At 46.7% G+C, this 21,519-nt stretch overlaps 2 protein-coding genes across 8 annotated transcripts in view; both read right to left on the bottom strand.

Annotated features, from left to right (window-relative positions):
* Positions 1-6,474: 6,474 nt before the first annotated feature.
* Positions 6,475-16,141, bottom strand: LOC124467189 (programmed cell death 6 interacting protein). 3 transcript variants are annotated; one of them, XM_047019358.1, is made up of 18 exons: positions 15,855-16,141; positions 14,069-14,123; positions 13,903-13,972; positions 13,291-13,418; positions 12,988-13,141; positions 12,687-12,787; positions 11,155-11,286; positions 10,602-10,824; positions 10,304-10,427; positions 10,040-10,217; positions 9,831-9,942; positions 9,458-9,627; positions 9,043-9,291; positions 8,770-8,904; positions 8,415-8,509; positions 8,140-8,257; positions 7,814-7,998; positions 6,475-7,674 (listed from the first exon to the last, which is right to left on the bottom strand). In XM_047019358.1, exons 1-18 carry the CDS (start codon positions 16,070-16,072, stop codon positions 7,491-7,493), a joined length of 2,631 nt encoding a protein of 876 aa, XP_046875314.1. In that variant the 5' UTR covers positions 16,073-16,141; the 3' UTR covers positions 6,475-7,490. The 3 variants fall into 3 exon arrangements, with proteins under 3 accessions (XP_046875314.1, XP_046875315.1, XP_046875316.1); XM_047019359.1 differs by having other exon boundaries at positions 7,814-7,989; XM_047019360.1 differs by having other exon boundaries at positions 11,155-11,271.
* Positions 16,142-20,112: 3,971 nt separating this feature from the next.
* ubp1 (upstream binding protein 1) overlaps positions 20,113-21,519 on the bottom strand; it is an 8,481-nt gene continuing 7,074 nt past the window's right edge. For 3 of the 5 annotated variants that reach the window (XM_047019456.1, XM_047019455.1, XM_047019458.1), the window contains exons 11-15: positions 21,435-21,519; positions 21,222-21,312; positions 21,008-21,126; positions 20,752-20,894; positions 20,473-20,621 (exon numbers count right to left, since the gene is read on the bottom strand). The exon at positions 21,435-21,519 is cut by the window's right edge. In XM_047019456.1, coding sequence (XP_046875412.1) covers positions 20,493-20,621; positions 20,752-20,894; positions 21,008-21,126; positions 21,222-21,312; positions 21,435-21,519 — 567 coding nt within the window. In that variant the 3' untranslated portion in view covers positions 20,473-20,492. The other 2 variants (XM_047019457.1, XM_047019459.1) reach the window with 1 other exon arrangement.

The following is a 21,519-nucleotide window of genomic DNA, read 5'->3' as shown; positions in this document are numbered from 1 at the left end:
CTCAAACGCACGCGCACTTAATAGGAGTGTCTTTATAATGAGTCTCTCTCTCTCACGCACACAGGCATACAGTACATTACACTAGACACCTGCTTGACGGGTGGTTTAGTAAGCATTGAAGAGACTATGTGGCGCTTATTTCCCCATTGCAGGGCACAGAAATAGCCCATGGTTGCCCTCTTATGTAAAATATATCCAAGCACAGCTGTGTGTGCATGCGTGCGCGCGCGCGTGCGTTTATTTGACTCAGCTTGTTACATCAGTTACAGTTAGATAGTCCTTGGACAGTCTTTTACAGGAATGACTCAGGGAGAATACCAAGTATTGCTTCATTAGAGATTGTGTCATAGTTCCTAGATCATGTGTGTGTTATTGAGTAAAATACCTCTTCTTAAGTTAAGTAGCATGAATATCAACTGATCTATATTAGCTTTTACATTTACATTTAGTCATTTAGCAGACACTCTTATCCATAGCGACTTACAGTAAGTACAGGGACATTCCCCCCGAGGCAAGTAGGGTGAAGTGCCTTGCCCAAGGACACGGTGGGGAATCGATCCGGAAACCTTCTGATTACTAGCCCGACTCCCTCACCGCTCAGCCATCTGACTCCCCAAGCTTTTCATGAGGGGTGACAAAACCCCTTCAGATGCTTTGGACGCTGATGACGAGCATCAGTGCAGTATTTTAAACTCTCCTTCACTGCCGCTTCAGATTCTCAATCTCCTTTTTGAAACTCATTTTCTCTGCTTTGTTGGATAGAGACAGGTCAAGGTAGACAGGGAGAAAGAAAGGGGGGGACATGCGGCAGTGGGCCTGGGAACCCAGGCTGCAGCAGGAAGGCCCTGGCCCATGGGGTGCATACTGTACCCTGGGAGCCAGGGGGGGGGGATTCTCCCCCTCAGCTTAGAAACATACAGAACAGATGGGATAGAGCCCCTGGTGTGTGTGTGTGTTTGTGTGTGTGTGAGTGTGTTTGCATGCAGTAGCTAGGAGAACACCTGTTATAACCACCACAGGGTTAGTGGTTTAGTGGGTTAAGTGGCTGGTAACGGATGTTTGACATCATTGTTCATCTTTTTAACTCTCCATCTTCTTTTCTTTTAAGCAAACCCTCCTCCTTTCTCTCCTCTCGTCCACCATCTTTGTTCTCCATGTTTATCTTTCCTTCTGTTGATTCCTGACTCTGAAGGAACTCCGAGGGGAGTGTTTTAAACAACATGCACACACACACACACACACACACATACACACACAATGTTCTCTTTTTGGACTACGGCTCCAACTAGGGACCCCTAGCTGCCACTCTGATTGACAGGTCATCCATAACACAAACACACCCACAGTTATCCTCTGTATGTTAGACAATCCTCTCAGCTGAGGATGTCATGACTATATGAGTTGCACAGCTATTTTTATTTGTTCTTAATGAGATGAGATTTCTCGCTGCCATAGCAACGGTCTCTATGGATACTCGCTTAGATATCCAGTTTAAATTATCTTATTATGGGCTGTGCCTCCCACAGTGTATAATAGCCTAATTAAAAGAACAATACCACAATACCACACTTCCTGGATGTGACCAAACCCTTTTCAATTCCAACACCACACAAAAAAACACCACATCACGAAAATGGTTTAGAACCTTGATTTTTCACCATTATTCAACTAATGAAGAATGATAACAGTTATAACACAGCTGATTTCAGACCCTCAGAAAACACCACGAGTGACACAGAGGGGGGAAACAAGTTCTCAACAACAGGTGCTCTGATAATGAGAAATTAAGAGACAAACACACACTGACTGACACACACAGGCACACAACTGAACTCATCTTGGCAGTAATAGAGGTTGAGTGATGGCTGCTATCGATCAGTTGAGAGGATGCCAGCAGTGATCTGGAGGTTATCAGATCTGAGAGCTCAGATCATTACAGCAGCTCTGTGATTGGGGTCACACAGGTGATGAGACCGACCATCTCATTTCCTGCCAAAGATCAAAACAACCAATCAATATGTGCCAGAACAACTCTGCAGAGCTGGAAGTAGAGACACAGAGTAAGTGTGGAGCGGACACGGTCATGCACAAACACACACACACACACACACACACACACACACACACACACACACACAACCACGCATACACACTCACACACATACGCATTCTTAAAACCATATATGGACCAGAACATTCTTCTGGTGTTTACGGTTACGGTAAGAGAGGGACATGTTCTCCATCTCAACTATTCAATGCTCTCCTGTGCACCCTAAGGCAGCTGCACACTTTACAGCACTCACTCACAGTTGCACACAGCCACAGTCTCTCTCACACACACACACACAGTCACACAGTCACACGCACAGTCCCACAGACAGGTGTTGCAATGTTGTGGTACAGTCCAAGTGTGTCTGCTCTTTTCTCACAGTAACATCTCAGTCTGATGACTCATAGAGAGGATGGAGAGGTAAAGAGAGTGAAGGGAGGTGACAGAAGGAGGATGAAGAGAGATATGGAGGGTGAAGAGAGATATGGAGGGTGAAGAGAGATATGGAGGGTGAAGAGAGCTGGGTAACAGAGAATGTGAGGAGAGGATTTACAAGGGAGACAGATGGGGAGAGGGAGAGAGAGGGAGAGAGGGGGGGGGGAAAGGGAGAGAGCAGGGGGGGAAGGAACAGTGGGATGGTGAACGAGAGTCCGAGAATAGCTTCAGTGGAGGGTAAAGCAAATCACATCATCGACACCGTTAGAGAGAAAGAAGAGACTGTTTTGACCTCTGCTGCCTGTGTGTATGTGGATCGCTGGCCCTGGTCCTACTGCAGCAGGTGGCACTGCTGACGTCAGTCTTCCCAGCAAGACATACATACACTCTCTCAGATCTCCAGTATCAATTGCAGTGGTGACAGAGAGTCACTTATCATATCTCAGGGCTTAACCCACTCTGATGCTGGAGGCTACACTGCTATCCCTACTTCTGATTACGAAGGAAGACCACCGTTGTGTTGAACAAATTACAGTAACAAGCAAGAAATCAATGTTTGTTTGAAAAACTTCCCCAAGCCCCCCTTCTCTCACCCACACAGGTTGGCTAGAACAGTCAGCTTCCTGTTGCACCACACACACACACGCACGCACGCACACACGCTCATACACCACTTCCCCTTCAGCATCTCCTTCTATTCTTCCTCCCACACACTAAGGACAGAGTGTACCAGAGAATAGGTGACAAGAGATACGGAGAGTGAAAGAGATGGAGAGAGATGGAGAATCAGCCAGAAAAAAAGGGAGTTGATTCTAAAGAGATTGGCTTATATACAGTGCCCTCCAAAAGTATTGGAACAGTGAGGCAAATTCCTTTATTTTTGCTGTAAACTGAAAACATTTGGGCTTGACATCAAATAATGAACGTGAGACCAGAGATCAACGTTTCAGCTTTTATTTCCAGGTATTTACATCAGGATCTGATGCACAACTAAGAAAATATCAAATTTTGTTTGAATCCACCCATTTGTCATGTGATCAAAAGTATTGGAACAGATATACTCAAAACATATTTAAGTGAATAAGACTTAATATTTAGTTGCAAATCCTTTGCTTTCAATAACTGCAGCAAGTCTGTGACCCATTGACGTCACCAAACTTTTGCATTCTTCCTTTTTGATGCTTTCCCAGGCTTTCACTGCAGCCTCTTTCAGTTGTTGTTTGTTTTGTGGGGTTCCTCCCTTCAGTCTCCTCTTAAGCAGGTAAAATGCATGCTCTATAGGGTTTAAGTCTGGAGATTGACTTGGCCAGTCTAATACCTTCCATTTCTTGCCCCTGATGAACTCCTTTGTTGTTTTGGCAGTGTGTTTTGGGTCGTTATCTTGCTGCATGATGAAGGCTCTGCCAATCAGTTTGGTTGCATCTTTCCTTAAATTGGCAGACAAAATGTTTCTGTAGACTTCCGAGTTCATTTTGCTGCTGCCATCATGTGTTACATCCTCAATGAAGATTAATGAGCCCGTCCCAGAAGAAGCCATGCAAGCCCAAGCCATGACATTACCTCCACCGTGTTTCACAAATGAGCTTGTGTGTTTGGGATCATGAGCAGTTCCTTTCTTTCTCCAAACTTTAGCCTTTCCATCACTTTGGTAAAAGTTAATCTTTGTCTCATCAGTCCATAAAACTTTGTCCCAGAATTTTTGAGGTTCATCTCTGTACTTTTTGGCAAATTCCAGCCTGGCCTTCCTATTCTTCTTGCTAATGAGTGGTTTGCATCTTCTGGTGTAGCCCTTGTACTTTTGTTCATGAAGTCTTCTGCGAACAGTAGATAGTGATACCTTCACTCCTGCCATCTGGAGGTTGTTGCTGATCTCACTAACAGTTGTTTTAGGGTCTTTCTTTACAGCTCTCACAATGTTTCTGTCATCAACTGCTGATGTTTTCCTTGGTCTACCTGTTCGACGTCTGTTACTTTATGCACCAGTAGTTTTCTTCTTCTTCAGGACATTCCAAATGGTTGTACTGGCTATGGCCAATGTTTCTGCAATGGCTCTGATTGATTTTCCATCTTCTCTAAGACTCACAATTGCTTGTTTTTCACCCAAAGACAGCGCTCTGGTTTTCATGTTGTTTTCACCTCTGAATACAGTCTGCATAGACAAAACCTATCTTACCCAATCTGAACCTGAGTGTAGACATTCAGTGGTATTTATTGATTGAATAATGTATGTAATAGGACACACCTGGGCAACAAAACACACCTGTCAGTCACATGTTCCAATACTTTTGCTCACGTGACAAATGGGTGGGTTCGAACAAAAAGGTGATATTTTCTAATTTGTGCATCAGATCCTGATGTAAATACCTGGAAATAAAAGCTGAAACGTTGATCTCTGGTTTCACATTCATCGTTTGATGTCAAGCCCAAATGTTTTCAGTCTACAGCAAAAATAAAGGAATTGGCCTCACTGTTCCAATACTTTTGGAGGGCACTGTATCATACACGGTTTTAATGACACAAATAGAAGGTCTTAGATCTGTGGTAATCTGTGAATGTGCGGTGTGTGAGTCATTTGCAGCATTCTGGGTAATTAAGGAGGCACACCTGTCACAGACGGCTGTTTGCCGCCTTTATTTCCTCCTCGACAATTAAAAAGTAACACTTCTCTGGTGGCGCGTTTGGTGTTGTTAGAATGAAAGACTTGTGATGTTTCATCACGCAAACGGGGGAAAAAAAAATGTGTTCGACATCTTGCGCTTCGATTGTCTTTGACAGAACATGATGTAAGGCAAGCACTCTGGCAGAGGGAGAGAGACAAAACCAATGACAGGGAAAACAGAGGGAGAGAGAGAAAAAGACAGAGAGAGAGAGAAGGTCTGCTAGTTTGTTCCAGCTGTCAGGGAAAGCGGGGTGTTAATCTGGTTAAATCTGTGCAATTTCTCTCCCGCATCATCAGAAAGAGACCCCAAAAAGAGACATCATCTACAGCCAAAAAGAGAGACTTGGGACAGAGGAAGGAAAACTGGGAGGCAGGATAAAAGAAGTAGAGGTGATGACATTGGGAAATGAAACGAGGTGTAGCAGTCTTCTGTTTCCAGACGTATTAGTCTCCTGACACTGAATAAATATCAGAGGATGAGATCTGTCTGAAGAATCACCCGCAGGGAGATATGATTGGATGAGATCATGACCCTTCAAAACATGATTTGCATATAATTTAAATGGGACCACCCCAGAGCTTGAAAGGTTAAGAAGGTGTCTGATTGGTGTAATGGAATAACTCCCTTCACTGATTGGATGAAGGGGTAAACTAACTCAGGAATGAAACTCTGATAGCGGTGTGACTGCCACCTCCTGGCTGCTCTTTGTAGGTACACACATACGCCTGTTTGTGGTTCTACATATGAAAGAGGTTTCTTATTATAAAAAGGCAAACCCCTGAACCCACAGAAGGGTTTGATGTTGCATTGATGATGTCATTGATTTGGCTTATGCATTGCATTATGCATAACAGCAGCCTCTCTCAGTCCTGGTCCTCTGCCCCTGCATGTTTTACATGTTTCCCCTCTTTCAACACACCTGATTTAAATGAATGGGTCATTATCAAGCCCAGCAGCAGCCTGATAATGACCCATTCATTTGAATCAGGTGTGTTGAAGCAGCTAAATATCCCAAACCTGCAGGGCAGGGGGGCATACGACCAGGATTGAGAAATACTGTCATGGAGATTGTTGTTCCACTGTAGTTAAAAGACAATTATTTTGTGCCTGGTAGCCGAGATGTGGTTACTTTGTGATGTGGCTAATGAATAGACCATCCTTTGACACTGACCACTGAAATACTGTTGGAACTATACACTTCTGAGAGCTGTTCTTCCCCTGTTCCCTTACTATGCACTACGTCACGGTGAATCACTGACTGCTAACATCAACAAAATGTCAAATGTAAACCCTGAAGATAGACCCCAAAAAAGACTACCAATACCTGGCTAACATACGGAGGTGTTTTAATCACATTAGAACCAAAGAAACACAAAGAGCACACAGTGTTTGGTTAACCACATACAGAGTCATTTATATTCATATATAATATAACCTGGTCTCCCACATCTACAGCCATGTACAGCCTCTGATTGTAAAACAGAAATATACCAACATTCCCTGGTTGAGAGAGAGAGACAGAGAGAGACAGGGCGTCCCCCTCAGTGGTCTCTGTCTACATTAGAAAACCTACCGAGCGTTTCTATTGGCTTACACCTCAGTGATGCATCAGTATTCATTACAAAAATAAGATATAGGAGATATAGTAGTGGGGCGCTTGGGGGAATTTAAACGATGATATGGACATGCTCTCCCTTCCGTGACCACCCCCCCCCCCCCCCCTCCCTCCACCCCCCCATTCCCAAATGACACGTGCCACAGCGGCAAGGGGACGTGCCATCTCCTGGCCACGGGGCGACTCCTCTAGTGTTCTACAGCCATCCAGCACAAACGAGGAGTCACATTAGAACACGCGCAAAAGCCTCAATTTAAATAAAGAATTAGCTAAATTATTCAAAAACGGTATGCAGAAAAACAGGGTTAGCTCACAAAGACGAGAGTGGAAGAGACAAAAATGAAACAAAAACAGGACTGGTTTAAAAAAAAAGATTTCTTTTCTTAAAACAAGTGCAGAGTGAGTAAAGGGATAAAGTGAGACAGAGAGGTTAAGAGAACCAAAGTTTGAGAACAGGAGGGAGGAGGAGGAGGAGTGTTAAGAAGAAGTGCAGTGCTGCCCAGACGCAGTTCCTCCCCTCCCACAGTTTGGTTGCCATCAGCAGGATAGGAGGAGAAGGACGAGAGAAGAGAGGGATGCAGGGAGGAGGAGAGGTGCGAGGGATGAGAGGGGGATGCAGGGGGGGAGGGAGAGAGAGAGAGAGGAGGAGAAGGGAGGGAGTTGACAGTTATTGCTGGGGGTAGCAAGTCTGTTCCAGCGGGAGCTGGAGGGGGTAGAGATGAGCCGGGGCTTATTGCTGGGGGTAGTAGGGCTGCTGTTGGGGAGGCTGCTGGGGGTAGGTGTAGGGCTGCTGCTGGTTGGGGGGAGGTACAGGATAGCCCGCCTGTCCTGGTGCAGCCTGGTAGGGCATGTAGGGTATGTTGTACTGGTTGTAGCCAGCGAAAGGGTTATAGCCCATACCCATCTGGTAGTACCTGCACACACACAGAGAAGAAAAGAGACAAGATGACTATTAGAGAGCAAATATGGAAGCAATCCATGTAGCGTTCCCTGACCCCAGGGTGGTTAGCAGGGCTGAACAGGAGCTGGTTCCTCTCCTGGCAGAGCACTCACCCTGGGTAGCCTTGGTAGGTGGGGTAGGGCGGTCCCTGGGCCTGGGAGGGCGGGGCCATGGGCGGGGGGTTACCAGGAACGGGAACGTTGGGCGGGGGGTTGCCGGGTGCAGCAGCCTGGGGTGTGAAAGAGGGGGGAGGGGGTCTGGCTGGGGGCTGGGGCTTGACTTCAGGCTGCTGCTGGGCCTTAGTAGAAAGGAAAAGAGAGACAGACAGACAGACAGAGAGCGAGAGACAGCAAATAGAGTTTAAGCATAAATGACAGACTCAACACAACACCAACTTCCTGGTTTACATTTCTTAATCAAGTTGTGATTGGCTACTCACGAAGACGGTCCTGGGAGCAGCAGTGGGGCCGGCGGGAGCGGGGGCGGGGGCACTCTGGTAGGCAGGGACGTTGAAGGAAGGGGCGCTTGGCTCCTTGGCAATGTTCTGCTGCAGCTCCCTGGGTTACCACGACAACCACATCATTAGTCACTATGATAAAGGTAATGCTTTGCAACATCCAACTCATCCAAAATACAACGTCCTCAAATCAGTTTGGCTCAGCTTCAGCCAATGAGATCCAAGCAGACACGGTGGTGGTCAGAACCCAGACATACTTGAGCAGCTCGTCACGTTCTGTTTTGCGAGCGAAGACGATGTCACTGCACTTGTTTTGGAACTTGAGTAGGATCTCTGTCAAGTCATTATAGAACTGCAGAGAGAGAGAGACAACGAGAGAGAGAGAGAGAGAACGAGAGAGAGAGAGACAACGAGAGAGAGAGAGACAACGAGAGAGAGAGAGAACGAGAGAGACAACGAGAGAGAGAGAGAGAGAGAGAGAGAGAGAGAGAGAGAGAGAGGGGGAAGGAAATAAATCAAAAAGCGAGGAAGAAAAGCATAGTTAGACTATTCAGCTGAGCTTCTTGGCAACGCCCTGGTAACCCTTTCCGCGGTTCCCCGGGAAACGGTTACCTTGGTGCCCTCGCGCAGGTTGTTGCTGATCTCCACGTAGCTGTCGTGGGCGGAGGCCAGCTTCTTCAACACCTCCTCGCGGTCGTTAGCCTCGGAGTTGGACTGTTTCAGACTGCTGAACTCCTGGTGGGACGTCTGGGGGGGAGAGAGGGGGGGAGAGAGGGGAAGAAAGAAAGAGAGAGAGGGGGGGGAAGTTAAGAGAGTCAGTCTGTGTGGTCTGTTCCTGTTCTCCCCCTCCCTCTCTCTCCCTCCCTCTCAGCCCCGCTCGCCCACCTGCACGCGTCCCAGCAGCTCCTCCTGGCTCCGCAGGCTGGCCTGCACCCTCTGGTTGTAGGCTCCGTATGATTGGTCGAGCTGGCTGAGTGACAGCTGCTCCTCGTTCAGGGCCCCGTCCTGTGCCAGTGCCGACAGGAAGCAGGAAGTCATGTCAAAGGTCACCGCCTTGATCTCGGCCTCCAGTCCCTCCCTCTCCTTCTTGACCTCATCCAGCTGGGCGAGCTGAGACCTCAGCACGTTCACCACCTAGGACAGACACACACACACACACGTGTTATAAATATATACAGGTTTAATACACACACACGCTAATCTGGTCACCTGAACACCTACTCAGTTGATCCACACTCTCACTAACACACGCACACCCACACACACACACACACACACACGCACACACACACACCCCCACCTCGCTGCCCTGCAGGGTCTTGGCAGGGTTGGCAGAGGGGATGGCTGCAGTAAGCTCAGCCTCAGGTTTACACAGCAGAGCGATCATCTCGCAGTGTGTGTTGTAACGCTCCCTCACCACCTGGTCGGCCTGCACAGCCTTGTCCAACACACTGCGGAAGTTCCCCCCCTCTGGAGGGACCCCAGGGTGAAACAGAAATAGAGGGAAGGAAGGAGAGAAAGAGAGAGAGAGATTTCCGTTCATGTCAAAATATACGTGTTCAAGGTTTGTCAATACAGCCTTTTAATGTGGAGTGAGTCATAGGCTTTATGTAACTGCTTACAGAGTGTGTGTGTGTGCATGTGTGTGCGTGTGTGTGTGCGTGTGTGCCTACCTGCTCTCAGGGGCTTGTAGAGATCTCCGGAGGGAGTTCTGTTCCAACGTTGGTTGAACTTGGTCCTCAGCTCGCTGTCGGTGGTCTCCTCATTGTCCAGCATCTTCAGAGACTAATAGACCAACACACACACATTTACCACTGATCACACCACACACACTTCTGCTTCAGATCCAGCGGTGTTTGTGTGTGTGTGTTGGAGTGTGTACCTCATCCAGTATTTCCCGGTTGCGTGTCAGCAGTTCAGGCAGATCTCTGATCAGCTGCTCTATGCTCTGCAGCCCCCCTTGCTGCACGATGGCGCGAGCCTTCTCCAGGATGGATTGTGGGACCGAATCACCGGACAGGTCCTCCAGAGCCGCCGGCAGGTTTAGAGACGCCAGCACACTGAAGACCAACACGGGATCCAACGACATGTTACCTTTCACACGCACGGAAAGGTTTTACCTAGTTGTACACACACACACACGTACCCATTGCAGAGGTTGGTGGCCTCTCTCATGGTGCCCACCAGTCTGTTGACTGTCTCAGCCTTCCTCTGGCTATAAATACTCATAGACTGCTGCACCGCCATGGGAACCATCTTCTCAAACAGGTCTGAAAACACACACACATCTGCATTCACTAGTGCTTCAAAACTTGCAAGAAAGTGTTACAACTTTTGAGACATTTGTAGGTGTCACCCTGTGTCAAGGCATTGCTTGTTTAGCCATACCCTAGTGGTCCTCTAGTGAACAAGCTGAGTGTGGATGTGTGTGTGTGGTTCCTCACCGGTGAACTTCTGGCTGAGCGGGGGGGCGATGGCGGTGGACTTGACCAGCGCAGCCTTGCCGATGTGCTCCAGGTCTTTGACCTCGGGGACACGGTCGTGGTAGATGAAGTCGTTGTCTTTCTTGGCGGCGGTCAGGGCGCGGTTGATCTTGTCACTCAGGTCCTTGACGCTCACGTACTCGTCGTAGCGTGACGCCACCGTCTTCACCAGCTCTGCCGCGTGCTGCCGGACAGACCGGACGATGGGCAGAGGGAGAAGAAAAAAACATGGAGGATTACAGGGTCATGAAGGAAGAGTAAGTGATCAAGCTAGAGATTTCTAGGTGTTTTTCTTCCAAGGGACAAAGAGGAAACTAACGGGCATTTTACAATGCCACATATCATAAGTACTTATGGGTACCAACAGGTGGGATAAGATTCAGAGGTAGTTCTTTGTTGGTATTTGTTTTCTGTAGTTAGTTCAAGGTGAGCAGTTTGGTGTAATTCAGCAGCTTCCGGTTATCGGGCTGTGATGTCATGCTGTGATGTCATGCTGTGATGTCATGCTGTGTACCTGCAGACGTGCGATTTCCTCTCCGAAGCGCTTCTTCTGCTTGGCCAGGATGCTCTGGTGCAGCTCAGCGTTGGCCTGCATGATGCAGTGCTTGGCAGCCAGCACTGGCAGTACCTCCTGAAAATAAAAATACTGACCAGGGAGAGGCAACCACAGAGCAACAAACACACGCACACACACCGCAAGGGCAAACCACGGAACAGCACGGACACAGACACACCGGCGATATCGAACCACGAACACGGCACCCACGTCACAAAAGCCAGTCACAAACAGGCACAAGCAGTCGGGAACAGCCGCGCACACGCGCACACGCGCGCACACGCGCGCACACACACACACACACACACACACCACCACCATCACGAGGGATGCAGAGGAGGAGGAGGAGGATAACAGGAGAAAAAACAGAACAGGCCATGAGTGATTAACCTTCCAGCAACATTAGCTCAACCTTCATTCAACGTCTCCTCATCTGCTCTTACTGAACCACTGTTGGCCAGCCTCCCAGCTGAAACCATGGTGGGGGGGGGGGGGGGTTCTGTCTGGGAGCCAGTGTCAACATCCCCAGAGGTGTGACAGTACGTGGGCAGCAGGTCATCAGACCTGGTCCTTATTCAGACAGGTGTGTGGAGGCGACAGGGATGAAGAGACGTGTATGCCAGAGCATCCTCCCACACAGTCTGCCTCTCCAGCCGACTCTGGCCCATCCCAGTTTGCTATGGAGCCAGACTAAAGACAGCAGTTGTGTCTGCCTGTGACAGGAGGGCTAAATCAGGCTTGTGTTTCTCATCGGGGCAGGCTCCCTACACCCACACATCGTAAGGAGCCCCGTGTTTATTCATGGCGGCCGCAACACTGTGCAAGTCCCAGGTTTAGGAGCTGATTAGTGTGTGTTTGTATTTGGGTGTTAGGGGGAAAACAACTCAAAGAAAACTTTAAATTAAATTGAGTTCCCGTGTTCTCCACTTAGCAGACGATGCATGGACCAAGTGTCCTCCACACAACAGTGATGCACACATACACACAAACCACCACCAAACAATTAGGGATGCTTAGTGTTTTGACCCATCCAGGACTTTGCTCTGTCTACAGAGAAACACTGTTTCTATCCCTGACCTTCACCGTTTGGTGTATGTGGCTGTATGTCTGCTCACTTATCAGTCATGCACTACAACAGGTCAGCAAGATTTCATACAAACAGTTTGAGTTACAGTTATTGAGCTGTGAGAGTCCAGCCTGAAGTTAAAAGGTGGTGGAGATCCAGTCAGAGAGCTACCCAAGCAGTTCAAACCCAAACATGCTGAAAAGTACCCAGAAATGGACCATTCAGGACAGAGAGTGCACACACATCCTGCACATCCACAAATGCACAGAAATATACACACACAGTGAAACACTCAATCCCCCCCCCCCCCTCACACACACACACAAAACCTCCCAATTCAGTGTCATACACTAATGTACTGCCCTGCTGATGCCAGGGCTGGGCCTGCAGGGTTAGACTGAGTGACTGCCGACTGGCCACATACCTTAGGGAGATTCTCTTTGTACTGGCACTGCTTGAAGGCATCTCCATAGAAATCTGCCGCCTGATTGGCCAGTTTAGCAATAATGGCGTCCTTCATCTTATCTGCACAGTAAAGAGTCGCCAAGGTTAGATTCCAAACTAGAACACTCAAAGTTACAGGGTTGTATTCCTTTAAATGTTTTCCTTATTTTGATGTCAATCTGGCTTTCCTGGAAAGGAGTTCAAGGCCCTCATTTGGTGCAACATAAGCAGTGAGAGAGGAGGGAGTGTGTGTGAGTGTGTGCGTGTGCGTGTGTGTGTACCTGACGTGGCTTTCAGGAAGAAGACCTCCTGAGCCTGGGCTAGCATGATGAGGCTCAGGGTTCCTACAGTCTCAGGGGAGATGTCCATGGTGGGCTCCCTGTTCAGGGCCGACAGCACTGTGTCCTTGATGTGGCCAAACGCTCCACTGGCCAGCTTGACGGGGACAAGTTGGGGTGGATAGAAAGATAGAAATGGAGAGAGAGGGAGAGAGAAAAAGAGAGATTAAAAAGGTTTGCAGTGTCTGATTAGCACCTTATTTGCTCAAAATACTTCCTGGTAGTATTGATTTCTCGAAGTAGTACCTGGTAGTATTTTGCGGCAGCCTTCAATCCTTCGTCGCTGTCCAGGTTCTGTTCTGAAGCGATCTGACTAGCTAGCGCGGCTCCATTAAACAACACACACGTCTTCTCATAGCCAAGACTGGCCAAAGCTAGAACACACACACACACATTGTGGAAAGAAAAGTTCAGTCTCCAACAATGTTGTGACATCAGACTAAGATTTGGAGTTTATGCGTCATCCGAGTGGAGAGAGAGAGTAACATCAGACAGGAAGTAGGATCCTGCTGAGTGGTTTTTCACAGTAAACACAGGGATAATCAACTGGTAAACAGAAAAGGTGGATCAATACAAAAGGCAGTCCTTGTTTATGATGTAATTATGTTCCTGACAACACACATCCCCTTTAAAACTAGTGAGACACACACACACAGAAACCATCAGTCCAGTTCCTTACAGAGAAAAGGGCATGAGACTGATATACCTTCTTAATGAAGCCCTAGTACACCACGTGTCTGCATACTTTAAGCAGACGTGGAGTGAGTGGAGGAATACACGGTTCAATGACTCATCATCATACTCATCACTTTGTCAGGCATGTGTGACAGCGCGTGCATCAAGACAAGGAAATCTTACCCAGCTTAACCGACCCTCCGAACAGTGATCCTTTATCAAAGGCATCTTTCCATGTGAAGGTTAAACACAGCTGCAAGACGAGAGAAATACATATTTGACCTCATGACACACTCTTAACACGCTCAACACACGCGTACGCACACACACACACACACACACACTCTACCTGGTTTTCAGAGAAGGGGAACTTGGGCTCCACGGCACACAGCTGGTCATAGTACCTGAGAAGGAGGGAAGAAGTTGACCAATCAGGGTTCAGTGGCATGTGATTCACCTCCCTATGTGTGTCATCGCTGTGGTAATGCGATCATGAGGGGGAGTGGTGCCGAGTCACACTCACACACACACAAACACGACAGTTCCTTCGGTGGCTTCAATCTGGAACATTCTATTTTGGGTCAGTGACCACTCACACAGAGTACTAGGAATCCCCTATTTACAGTTAAATAAACCATTCTCCCTCCCAGTCTAGTGGGTATATAGGCCTTGTAGAGGAAGCGCTCTGATCGGGATTAACAACTACATGAGATCAGACAGCGAGAGAGAGAGAGGAAAGCCGAAACTTTCCAGAACAAAACAGCGGTTGCCAAGGTGACACAATGGCCGTCTGTCTGGGGTTGTGAAAGGCATTGGGTGAATGGGGAATGTTGCCATAGCAACCTGGCACATGGCTGACCTCGGAAAGAGCCAAGGAGGTACAATGTTAACATTCAGCACCCCACTCAAAAGTAGCAGAGTGGTGCTAGTAGGCTATGTAGAGATTTAGCCAGAGAATGCTAACGTGCTGGCATTCACCAGCCCACTCCCTACAGCAGCTTTATTATATTGGGGGTAAGCTACTAGAACGCTGCAATGCAACTAAGTAGAAGTTAAACAATCATACAATGAGTAGGCCTAGCTGCCTATTCACAATGCTCAGCAAGCAAACACCGGTCTGTTATGTATTAGGCTGAAAGCCAGAGCAAAGTCTACCTGTCATTAACGTCCCCACTACCTAGATGAACAGAACAGGTATGTAACTGATGAGGGTAAGATGCATCCAGGGGGCATGGTGGGCATAGACTCTAGTGAATCTGCAGACACATCTGTAGAATTATTACTCGACTTTTGTTTTTTTGTTTTTTCATGGACTGCTAATATATCATTCTTACGTGGTAATTGATTGGAATCAATACCACGATCATAAAGGAGTGTCAGCTCATTATTCATTTTAATAGTTAGCAAGTTCCCAAGGACTGGGCGCTGTTTTACACAGTCCCCCAAAGTTCCAACATGGGTTAAATTGAGCAACACAGCTAGGCAACCTTTGTTAACCAAATCGCATCCCCATTTCCTCCATGATCCACTATGCAAAACAATCTGACACCATCCTGGCCAATCTGAATTTTGTTTGACCCCCAAGTCAGTTAAAATCACAAACATCTGTTCAATGGCCTTCACTTCTTTGAAACCACTTAAAAATTACAATTAGACAGGGTTCGATTCTAATCCTTCTCAATATTTAACTCAAAATGTTACTAAAACTAAAGTCCAAAAGATTTCGCCAAAATAATACATTTTAAATTGTGTTTGTATCACACGATGACTTGAGCCAGGATGAAAATGTTATGACATCAGTCAGTCCGCTGGATATGTAGCTAAATTGGCAGCGAGTAAACAAAGGATGTTGACATGGGCCTAAAGTAATTCCTCACTGCAACTAATACACATTGACAATTCGACAACAGTACCACGTAAAGCTGGTATAAATAATGTTCGAAACTAGACATATACACGAAACGTAAAACCTAGCTAGCGAGCAAACGAGCTAGTTGTAGGTAGCTAGACTAGCTGTTCATACAAACCAGGGTGCGGCTAGATGTATTTCCGCACAGATTAAAAGTATGTCATGCTAGCGTTAGCAACCAACGCTACACAGCTCCCATTGCGTCGAAGTTGGGAAGATGTCTCACCTCAGGAGGATCTCCAGCGAGCTCTCGTGTTTGTCAAGCGGCCTCCCCAGAGCACTCTTGCGGAGCTTGTTCAACTCCTCTACAGACCGAAGATATTCAACTTGATCCTCACCAGCTGGGTATGTAGCCGTGACAAATTTTGAAAGTGGTTTAACAAGATCGACTTCAGATGACTTTTTCAACGGGACCGAAATAAAAGTCGCCATTTCAGCCCGCATTAAACGACAACAGATCGGAGAGGAGGGAAACTCGCTTTCAATCGGACAAAAACAACTGCAATTTCACTTCCTGTATTCTGCTGTGAAACGTCAGATGACGTTAGCCCACAGGTGCGCAGGAGCAGAACAGATGACAGAGCAACGTCTGAATTTCAATGTGAATACATACACAATACAATACTTAATTGTATTGCTTGTTTCACACAAGTATTGGTGTGGCTGTAGTAAAAAGGTTTTGTAAAGGTTTGAAAAATGTTAAATAAAAAGTTAAAAAAAAAAAGTTTAAAATATTGAATTTCTTTTTTCAAAAAGGTTTCGAAAGGTTCTTGTTTTACACAATGATCACAGTAAAATACATCACCAGCATCACTGTATTATTTATTAGATGGCCAGTCTGTAATATACAAGGGGGAACCACTTTCGTCAGGCATCCAGGGAAATATGTTCCCCCTGTGTTCTCAGTGTAAAAGACTGGTGAATAGATGAAACTTGTTACACATCATGATTACAGTAACATACATCACCAGCATCACTGTATTGCTTTTTAAATGGCCAGACTGTAATATACAGGGGGGACCCACTTTCCTCAGGCATTATACCATTTAAAAGTGACAGGTATGTATTTATTCTTACATTTCGTTTTTGAGTTTTAAATCAATTATTCATTTGTATTAGAATGGTAAATTGGAATAGTTACTAATATCTAATTAACAAGTACTAGTTTTTAATAATGAGTTCATAACACTGAAATACAATACAGACTAGTAACTGAATATTAGTTTCTTTCAAATTTATGCATCAATGCATTTAAAAAAACTTGTGTACAATATATTTTAAAAGGATTAACATTGAACGCTATGTTAAGCATTACTGTAGTAGGCTACTTGTTCTATCAACCGTGAATGACTTGCATGTTTAGGATATTATTGGTTACTCAGTTAAGTTGAGGAGATCTGGCCCAATCATGGTCACTCCTATACATTTATTAACATTGGTAATATGTCAATTGTGCTCATTAGTATATTAAAATCATGAACTATGTAGAGATTCATCTTTCACCTTCATAGTTTACATGTGAAGTTGCAACATGATCAGAATATACATAGACAACACATCTTTATGAAACCATTTTAATTTCCAGTGGAGGTTTGTGTTTGTGGACATCTCCATAATATTGTACTGTACATGAGAAGCATCATCAATGACATTATCCTTTACAAAGACACAGTGATCATCATTTCTTATCTCACAAACACACATGAACAGACCAGGGAATGGCTCTCCAGCGATCAACACTTAAATACCACAACAGGCGTTCTTGTATTTAGCATGTGAGACTGATGTATTTTTATGTTTTTTATACATCAAATTTCTATCTCTAAATACCAAAAAGAATCACATAGGGTAGAACATGCTAACCTGTCCCTAGATCTGTGGGTTAAAACCACATCTATGGAGCCGCATGGAGCCGCATGGAGCAGGGGTTCCCAGACTATGGTGAGGAGGAGTGAAACACAAACGTGCTTTTTAAGATTCTTCCTGTAAGAAAGTGAAGGGTGTGGTTGTGGTTGTAGAACTATTCACGATACATCAAGTTTGAGTTCTGTGGTTTTCAGTGCAGACTTGGTCTTTTATTTCTGGAAACAATAGGGAGGGCTCCACTTTTAATGCCGCGCCCCCCCGCCCCCCCCCCATGCTCTTTACTAAAAATGTAAACTAAACACGGATCATGCCAATCGGAAAAGCTCTAGAGAACTACAGAAATGGTCAAACTAATTTAGCCTTAATGATGATTGCAAGATGTTTTGATACAACACACGCACTCATACACACAGCTACATTTCCCAGCCCAGAGAAAAAAAAAGAAGAAAAATGAAAAACCCGTTCAGCTTTTCCCCAGCTCTCCTCTTAGGGGTGAGCAGCCATCCCTGGACACACCTGTCCCATTCCTACCAGAGCGCACATGTACCACCCTGATGTACCAGGGACATGCACATGTACATTGGGAGCAGGCCATGACAACGCCCCAGGTTACTGAACAATGTGGCAAACAGAAACGTGATGTGTAGAGCTGCTGCAGGACCCTACTGCACATAAGACACTCATACTCTACCTGTTCCACTCAATTAATGCTCTTCTGTGTAAACGTTGTGTAACGAATCCTTCTGATATGGTCCCAGTCTTGGTGAGAGAGAGATCAGCACACTGCTAATAATCATGCAGTTGACTTGTGACTTTAAGTGGTGAACAAGGCTGTGGCCGTTCTGTGTGGTTACAGTGCTACCTGTACTGTCTATATTCCAAGCCGCTTCATTTAAGCCCCTTTTTTTTACAAGCCCAATACAATGAGATATTTAGGCCTATCCAAAACTGGTTTGGTCCATTTCATAGTACATTTTGGATAATAGTTGCTTCCTGGATCCTGTACTGAATAGGCTGGTGGTGGGGGTGGGTGGGCAACTCAATTGTCCTAAATTTCTCACCTTATTTATATTCTATCAACAACACAGACTGACTGACAACAGACCCACAGACAGCTAACTGAACTTGAAATGTCCATTATGTATAAAACATGCAACTTCAAACAAGCCCATGCTTCAAATCAGTACTGGTAGGGGAGAGGAGGCAAGGAGAAATTTCTATGCTATGGATGGATGGATGGATGGATGTATGGATGTATGTGTGTGTGTGTGTGTGTGTGCGTGTGCCCGTGTTTGAAGTGTGTGCAAATGAGGGATGACTCATGATTGCCAACAGGCAGTATGGCACCAGAAACACGTCTAACACAACTGTCTACAAATGTAAATGTTACGAAAAAACAAAAAAAACAAAGGCATTATGCTACAAGAAGTTTAGTAAAAAATAAAAACCTAAAATGAAGAGAAACATCTTGAGTCATGCTGACATGAACCAGGTCAAAGCGTGGCCATAGCGGGCAGCACCTTGGTAGGAGATCCTTTCCTACTGACAATAGGCCAGGCAGGAATCTGAACTGACCAGGCCCTAGTAAGTAGTCTACTCCAAATGTCTAAGTTCCCAATGAATCTTTTTATCACATCCTCTGGCCTACATTTGAACATGTGGGCAGAACCAACACTTGGCGGGCTCATATTTTCATTAAGAGTAGGGGTGCTGTCATCTATCGCAGGGGGCCCAGGCCCCCTCAGGCCCCCTCAGGCCCCAGACCTGGAGAGCCCACAGGGGAGACGGAACAGCTTTGTGATCTAGAGGCCACCATCTGAATCTGGAATCCTAGCTCTATGAACATGGCACTGCTAAGAACACCCCTCCTTGTGACGCGAGATGGATCAGCCCTCATGATCAAACAAAGGGCTTACCTCACAATCTACCAACTTGAGAAGGTTCTGACCACAGTTCTATAATGCCTGATAACAGCAGCCACAAAGCAACAGTCTGTTCAAAGCATTCAACTTGAGTACACACACCATGTCTGCTAAAAAGGTTGCACGAGACGCACACAAATATTGTGGAGGTTAGCTTGTGGCTGTATATGAACAGGAGAGGGTGTGTTTAAGGGAGACCGAGCCCACAGAATGGCAGCCACAGTAAACGAGACACATTGCACACAGAGTGGACTAGGTTTCCCATCTTCAGTATTGTTTTCCATTGCTGCCTATACATTACAGAACACTGGCCAAGCACTGGCTGTATTGTGTGTGAGTGAGGATCATAACTCCCTCTCCTATCCTCCCATCCTCTGACAGGCTCGCACTGAGTCTCTTCCCCCCCCCCCCCCCCCTTTAAATGACCCTTCCCCCTCTCACCCAACGCACATACAACCATACAAAAATAGAAATCAAAGTTAGGTCACGCATCACAAGCATTGCCCCCACCCCACATCCCCCTCTCCCTTAAGATCGATCTCCCACGTTAATAAATGTTTTCAATATGAAACAATGGACACACCCAGGTCAGATTCTAACATTTACATGGCTTAGGTCAGTCTCCACAGCATTCCACTCAACCAACTGAGCAATGTGAGAGAGAGATGTGTGTGTGTGGGGGGGGGGGGGGGGGGGGGGGGGGGAGAGTCTGTGGGATTGGGGGGCAGGGAGAGAGAGGGTCGGGGGGCAGGGAGAGAGACAAAGAGGCTTCTTCTCTAAATTGAGGCTGGAGTGGAGATGTTGTGGACCTCCGTCGCTACTTGAGGATCAGGTGAAGACCCTCCCCCAACTCGTCTGGAGAGAGAGAGAGAGAGAGAACGAGCGCTAGCTTAGCACAGGTCAAATCAACATTAGAAAAACCAGAGGCTATTTCTTCCCCTGCCATGATACGACATTATGCCTACTGACGTAACCAGCGAGCCAGGTTAGGAACCTACCTTTGAGCGTGTTGATCAAAAAACAGCTCTCGTCGGGTAAGTTGTAAACCATCTGGGACAGAACAGAGAAAACACCAGTCAGGTGTGGTGGTGGGCCAGACTGGGGCACACTGAGGCAGACTGGGGCAGACTGGGGCAGACTGAGGCAGACCCTCTTCTACTGAAAGCTGGACAGGGGGACTGGTGGGTTGTGTAACAGACGGTGTACTGTATGGAAATGCCATGCAAACACTCAAATAAAACTGCTCTTCCTGGAGAGATTTCATCAATAAGAAATGTATAGGAAAATGTATAGGGTGTGTGTGTGAGAGAGAGAGTGTGTGTGTGTGCTCTTAACCTGGTCACTCAGGAGGATGTGTATGCCAGTGGGCCCGTGTCGGTAAACCTGGTTGATCTGTCCCAGAGGCAGGCCGCACACACACGCCAGCTTACGGATGAGCTCGGCTGCAGTCAGCTCCTCCAGGTACAACGCGTGGTACACTGTGCACACACACACACAGTATTGGCAAAGTGATTCTTCTAGACGTGTAAAAGGTACCCCCACAGTATGCCCCCACAGTATGCCCCCACAGTATACCCCCACAGTGACGCACCATGTGAGCTGGAGGGGTTGCTGTGTTCTCCGTTCTCGCTGTCGCACCTCCTCTCCAGCAGAGGGCTCTCGCTGAGGGACTCCTGACACACGTACACCGTCAACCTGGGGCGCACAGACCTACACACACACACACACACACATTATATAATGACAAAGAACCCCACACAACAGATGTTTCAACTGACAGACACATAAGCCACACACACACACACCTGGATTTAAGTGCATTAAAGAGTCTGATCCCGTCTGCAGGTCCACAGATCTGGACCAAGTCGTCCCGGGTCAACTTCAACAAATCAGAACCTGAAGAGGCAGAGAAAGGTCAAAGGTCAGGAAGTCAAGACGAGCAGGAGGGGAAAACGCACTCAGAACCAAACACACACGTGTGTGTGTGTGTGTATATATTTATATATATATATATACACCTGAGAAGTGTGTGAATAGTCTGGTGTAGGAGTTGAAGCGGTTCTTGAGGAGCCACTTCTGAGCGTCCTGGATGGAGGCAGCAGG

Source organism: Hypomesus transpacificus, chromosome 4, assembly GCF_021917145.1.
Source record: "Hypomesus transpacificus isolate Combined female chromosome 4, fHypTra1, whole genome shotgun sequence".
In the NCBI taxonomy this organism is placed as follows: domain Eukaryota; kingdom Metazoa; phylum Chordata; class Actinopteri; order Osmeriformes; family Osmeridae; genus Hypomesus; species Hypomesus transpacificus.
Note: the sequence above shows the minus strand (reverse complement) of the source record. Positions and strands in the feature narration are given on the sequence as shown.